Genomic DNA, 6,171 nt, shown 5'->3' on the forward strand with positions numbered 1-6,171 from the left:
GCGTTCTCCGCGCGGATTGGTCAGCGCGGGGGTAGCATGGCGGCGCCCGGGGCGACGCGTTGAGGCGAGGGAGGCCGCTGTGTTTCCCCTCCGCGCGCGGCTCCTCCTGGTTCTCCTCTGCTCTCCCCGCCGCGATGTGGCGCCGCTGCCTCCTGCAGGCCCTGGGTCGCCTCCCGGCTCTCGCAGCTCGGGGCCGCCCGCTGGGGCCGGGCGGGGGTCGAGCTTACGCCCCTCCCGCAGGTGAGGTGCGGCCCCCCGGGAGGGCTTCGGATCCCCGTCTGAGAGGGGGGAGCTCGGCGGGGGGGTCCTGAGGGCGTTTCGTGAGAGACCTCCCGTCAAGGTCACCTGAGGGTTGGGGGGGGTGTCGGGTTCCGGCCTTCAGAATGGGCTGGACAAAGTGAGAAGTGGTAAAATCCGCTCCAAATTGGGTACGGAGGCTGTGGGGCCTCGCTCTGAGCTGTTGCTTTTCCATTCGTGGATTTGAAGGTTTTCTTTGGTTGCAGATGGGATGGCAATGACCTCCTCCACCCCTTCCCAGGCGTGGCTCAGGCACGTGCTGGGCTGTGCGACCTCTCTACAGATCTTGCTGGAAACACGTGGATGGGAGGGTGGTAATCGTGTTTCACTGAAGTGTGGTGGAGCCATTGGGAGCCCACGGAGGGGCCTCTCAGGTGCCAGAATCCTCTCAGATCTGTGCTCCAGCAGTGTGGCATTTCCTAAGGCCCTGAAACTTTCAGGGGACCGAGAATGAGTGCGTCCCCTTCCCTCTCCTGCTAGGCCCATGTTGGTGGGGAGCAGTGAGCAGTGACAGTCAGTCAGGAGGTGGATTAAATGGGCTCAGCATTTATGAGCTGGTTGTAATTGTCATGGGAATCATGCAGACTCTTCCTGCCTTAAGTGGGTGAGATGAGTCCAGCAGCACTCCCTCCCTCGTAAACCAAGCTCTTGGGATTTTGCTGGCAGTGCTTGGAGTGGTGCTGGTATGAAAATAGGCTCCTTGGAAAGCAGAGCAGCAGTTCCCTGTGCTCACCGTGCTGGGGAGCAGGTGTGCACCTGAGCTGCTGGGTGGGATGTGTGGGCTGCGGTGAGCTGAGGGCAGTGGTTCCTCCCCAGTGACTCAGCTGCCACGTGCAACATGTCTGACACATGATCCTGCTGCTGTGCACAGGGTTCCTGGCTCCTGCAGGCGGTGTCTGCAAGAAACCTGCTCCTATGGGTGGTCAGGGTAGCTGGGGCACTGCTGTGGGTGTCATCAGTATTGTGACATCTGCCAGGTTGAATAGAGCTTACTAAAATGGAGAGGGGCTGGGGAGTGGATGAAGTGAGTGGATTTCGTGACGGTTGTGTGGGCTGCAGCAGCTCTGTGGGCTCCCTGTGTTCTGACCTGTGACTGGGAGAAGGGAAGGGGACCAAACCTCTTCTCACTGCCCTTTCAACTGCTCTGTTTTCAACCCCCAGAGAGGAAGCGGTTTTACCAGAATGTGAGCATCTCACAAGGAGAAGGTGAGTGCAGGTGAGGGCTGGTGCTCATGCAGGGAGTTTTCACCACAAGGCAGTGGCACGCCTGCAGTCCCTGTTGTGCAAGTGGGCTATTTGTCACCAGCATGCTTTGTCCTTTTGTCATTTGTAGTAAAACCACGTGGTGGGAAAGTTTCCAGCATCATTTGAGGGAAGGGCAATGTCAGAATGCTGATGATGGTTGGAAACTTGCTGATTCCATGCCCCTTTCAGCTCCAGCTCTCAGCTTGTTCCCTCTATGGGGTAGTCTGTTGTTCCTTAGTGCGTGCTCCTTTTTAATTCCCCAGGATTTCTACTCTGATTCCCCAGGAGGCTTTGAAATCAACCTGGACCACCGGAAGCTGAAAACACCCCAGGCCAAGCTCTTCACTGTCCCCAGTGAGGCCTTGGCCATTGCAGTGGCAACAGAATGGGACTCTCAGAAAGACACCATCAAGTTCTACACTATGCACCTGGTGAGCACAGCAGGTCAGAGTGTTGAAGCACAAAAATGGTCTCCAGAGGCAGAACACAGAGAGAGCAGGCTGTCCTAATGTCAGTTGAAGTGGGAACAGGAGTTCAGCACCTTGGCTGAGCACTCTGGACAACTTGAGGCTGTACAGGCAGCTGGGTTCTGGCTAGAGGACTGCGAAGGAAACTTGTGTCACTGGGGAGTTTGAGAAGGGGCTCGAGAGCATTTCTGGAGACAGCAAGGGGTATGAGGAAGCTGGATAAATCCTATTATATGAGCCATGGTCTGGCTCTACATTTCCCTCTTAAGTGAGCTTCTTGATTCTGGGAGTCTGTCCCAGATTCTTCTGCTTATGCTTGACCTCGTACAATGGAAGCTGCTGCTTCCTCAAGCCTTGGATACCAGTGATTTCAGCTGCCTTTATCCTGCAGACTACACTGTGCAACACAGCTCTGGACAATCCCACTCAGCGAAACAAAGTGCAGCTGATCCGTGCAGCTGTGAAGTTCCTGGAGACTGACACTCTCTGGTAAGAGACTGTGGGATGCACTGGCACAGAGGAGGGGTTGTCTTGTTGCTGAGTGGTTTTTTGGAAGAGAGGTTGAGGGAACTGAGGGAAAATGTCTGGTCTAACAAAGTCATTGCAGGGCCCTGGTCTGTCCTGGCTTTGGCCCTGGGGTTTGAATTAGTTTAGTCCAGTCCTATGTCCACAAATCTAGTGGAACTTCATGCATTTAAAGGGCATAGATATGAAGGAGAACAGAGATCTGCTCCTCTGTTGAAATTTGTTTTGGAGATGTCCATGTTGGGCAGGGGGCAGGAGCTGCAAGAAATGAGGATTTCCTTGGCAGAAAAGCTAAGAAAGGCTTGGGAGAATGTCATCCCAGTGCCCTGGCACTCCTGTACCATAAAGGCGTAGGGAGCTTAGATTACCTGTACTAGTAGCAAAATGGACTTTGCTCTTTAAAGCTCTTGTGGGTTGTAGAATCCAGCCTACCCAAGCTCATATCTCACAGTCCCAGCCTCTGAGGTGTCCACTAGCAACTGCTCTGCTCCTGAAGAGAAAGGGAAACACCTTGCCCTTTGTTTGTGACTTTATGGCGTTGGGCTGGCCTGGGTGGTGGCTGGTGAGTGCTGAGCCGAGCCACTGGGCATGTGAGGCAGCAGGAGGGGCCCTGGGGGATTTGTCCCATGCTCTCATCACTAAATCTTGCTGCATACTCTGGGCAGTTTCAGGTAATCTGCTGGCTTGTGTTGTACAGATTGTAGCTCTGTTATAGAGCTGCATAGAACTGTCCTTTCTAGAACAATAAAAAGCTCTGAATTTGGGGAAGAGAGGAGGGATTGTACCCAGTCACAGCTGCTGGCAGGCTGGACAAGAAGCCTATGCTCCCCATGCTGTGGTCTATGGAGGGCACAGACTTCCTTCCCAGGAGTGCTGTAGTCTGGCTGGGAGCAGTCTGACAGCTTGTGAGTGAACGCCCACGTGGCTTTGTTGTGCAATGTTCCAGCTATCGTGTGGAGGAGCCAGCTGCCTTGGCAGAGCTGCAGAAGAAAGAATGGGATCCCATTGTTGCCTGGGCTGAGAAAAGGTGAGAGGTTAAAGCTATTTCTGAAGGCCCATAGCTGTAGTGCTCGTGACTCAGAACTGCAAGATCCACGAGCTTTTCTAAAGGGCCATGTGATCGTGTCAGGTACAACGTGGCAATTGGATCCTCTACCAGCATCATGGGACCAAACATCCCAGCCAGCACCAGGGACACCTTCATCAGCCACCTGGCCTCCTACAACATGTGGGCTCTGCAAGGTGAGAGGCTGTGTGGGCTGCACAAGGGCAGGAGAGCTCCTCTCAATGAGAGAGAGGAGAGACTGTAATGTTTTTCCCTCCTGCTGATATGGCCAGAGGTGGTCTGAGCATTGAGGTCACTGCGGTGATGGTGTTCAGGAGAGCACTATTGTGCTGTTAATTGCACATCTGGCTGTTAGGAGCCCAGATGGGAGCGGGGAGGCATCACTGTGATCTGCCTGAGGGGGGACCACAGCTTGACTGTCCTTTCAGAGCATGGGAAGATGCTGCTGTAATGCTGCGGAAAACAACCATGAATGTTGTTTGTTTTGGATTTTTCCCTTCCAGGTATAGAATATGTAATCACCCAGCTGAAATCTCTGATTCTGTCCATGGGCCTGATTGACAGGCACATTACAGTAGAGAAAGCCGTGCTTCTGTCTCGGCTGGAGGAAGAATACCAGGTAAATTATGTTACAGAGCAACCCTATAATTCAAATAGCAATAATCTCAGCATGACAAATGCACCCCCCCTCCACAAATAACTGGCGGGGGAAGTGCCTGCTATTACCAGAGAGGTTCCACTCCACTAGTCTGGAGCACGCTGCTGTAGAGCAACATGATAGATGCAACAGCCCAGGGTGCTCTTGGGGCTGCCAGTTTCATTTTGCAGAACCCAGGTGGCTGCTTTTCTCCCTCTCTAATCTGAAGTGCAAAGCCATGGATGGCTTCTCTTACTGTGGGTTTTCCAGCCCGGAGGCCTTGCTAGACACCAAACTATTATTAAATTGTTTCCTGTGAGATCACAAGCTGGAATCTGGCCTGGTGTGAAGCTCTCCCTGACCCAAAACAGCTGAAGTTGATGAGAGTATTTTCATCCTCCCTTTAAGGGGTTTTGCTTCAGAGCTCAGTACAGAGGAAGCATGTCCTTCCACCACATTCATCCAGAGATCTCCCTACCCTAGTAGTGCGCAGTCAGCACAGCTCCTGGAGGGCTGTCTGTGTTTCCAAGACATGAGAAAGGAGGCTGAGTTGCCTAGCAGCTCGGTCTGTAATCCAGTTCTGACTGACTCGTGTTCCTCCTCTCCTTCAGATTCAGCGGTGGGGCAATGTGGAGTGGGCCCACGACTATGATCTGTGTGAGCTGCGTGCTCGTGCAGCAGCTGGGACTCTCTTTGTTCATCTCTGTTCAGAGAGCTCGACTGTAAAACACAAGCTGTTGCGGGACTAAGGCTGCGGGACTGGGTGGAGGAGGAAGATGCCAGTGAATTGCTGCCATGACCCAGAGAGGGTAACCACCATTCTGCCACCACAGCTTGTCTGGGATCAGCCTTGTGCTGAGGAACTGTGGCTTTATGGGCAGCTCGTTGCTGCAGTGCAGCGCCAGCAGTTTTGAGCCCACGAGGAGAAAAGGTCAAGGTGAGCTACCTCTGCGTTTTCAAGGCAGCAGCATTGTCCATTACCAGTGTCTGTAATTCATGAGAGGAGCTCCCTTGAAAGAAACAGCTTCCTGGGCAGGGCACAGCACAGACACACCTAGCATATGCCACATGTCTTCATAGCTGCCAGCTCCTGACACACACTTGTTATGGAAATCTGAAAACAGACTCCGTTGCATCTGTTCTTCATCCCTCAGTGTGCCTGTATGTAACACCAGGGTCTCTCTGTTTGATTAAAGGCACGCCTCTGCAAGATACTGAAAGCTAATGTTGCTGAGTATTTCTTTGTTTTAATTGTCAAGCCGTGGTGTAGATTCTGAGCTGCTGGGCTCTGTGCAGGTGGGGGAATGGCTGTAGGCAGAAAGTCACCGAGCAGAGCTGAGCAGGCACTAGCTATCAGATGGATTAGCTCTCTCTGTGTCTCTGTGAGTCTCTCTGTGCTAGGTGCCCTGTCCTAGCAGCCAAGGAGCAGCAGGGAGGGGGAAACCTGGGCTGCAGCCATTTCCAAAAGCATAAGGCACTCGGAGCTCAATCTGTACATCAGGCAGCACCAGCTGAAGGGCTTTCAGGAGACCTGGTCTCTCCCCAGAGTGCATATGCAGCCACCCTTTCATTTAACCTTCCCACCTTTCTCCTTGCTGCTTGCCTCTAGCAGTACCGCCCTGGCCAGCATCATTCCTCAGAAGCTGCCCACAAGTGAGTGCAGCAGCTGCTGTCACTGAGCAAGGAGGGGAATTAATGACTCCTCGCTCGGCTGTTGCGAGCGGCAGTGTGTGAGTTCCTGTGGAACCATTGATTTCCCTTCCTGCTAGCTGGGGGCTGCTCTGCTCACGCTGCAGAAAGCTGCTTTTGCAAGAGGCAGTGACGAGACAAGGCTGCTAGGCACGCAGAGCCCCAGCCTTGTGCTTGCTGAGCTAGAAACCTGCTGTTATTCTGGGAGGGGTTTGATGGAGAGCGCTCCTCTCCCCGGCTGCTGC

The 6,171-nt window shown here is 53.6% G+C and overlaps 2 protein-coding genes across 2 annotated transcripts in view; both read left to right on the plus strand.

Annotated features, from left to right (window-relative positions):
- LOC128079282 (nascent polypeptide-associated complex subunit alpha, muscle-specific form-like) overlaps positions 1-6,171 on the plus strand; it is a 147,146-nt gene that overhangs the window by 73,698 nt on the left and 67,277 nt on the right. The gene's annotated exons all lie outside the window — the stretch shown is intronic.
- ATPAF2 (ATP synthase mitochondrial F1 complex assembly factor 2) lies at positions 8-5,457 on the plus strand. The gene is made up of 8 exons (XM_052680305.1): positions 8-240; positions 1,459-1,503; positions 1,828-1,973; positions 2,401-2,498; positions 3,481-3,561; positions 3,664-3,776; positions 4,104-4,219; positions 4,849-5,457. Exons 1-8 carry the CDS (start codon positions 135-137, stop codon positions 4,984-4,986), a joined length of 843 nt encoding a protein of 280 aa, XP_052536265.1. The 5' UTR covers positions 8-134; the 3' UTR covers positions 4,987-5,457.

The sequence above is a fragment of the Tympanuchus pallidicinctus genome, unplaced genomic scaffold (genome assembly GCF_026119805.1).
Source record: "Tympanuchus pallidicinctus isolate F22 unplaced genomic scaffold, pur_lepc_1.0 scaffold18, whole genome shotgun sequence".
Classification (NCBI taxonomy): Eukaryota; Metazoa; Chordata; class Aves; order Galliformes; family Phasianidae; genus Tympanuchus; species Tympanuchus pallidicinctus.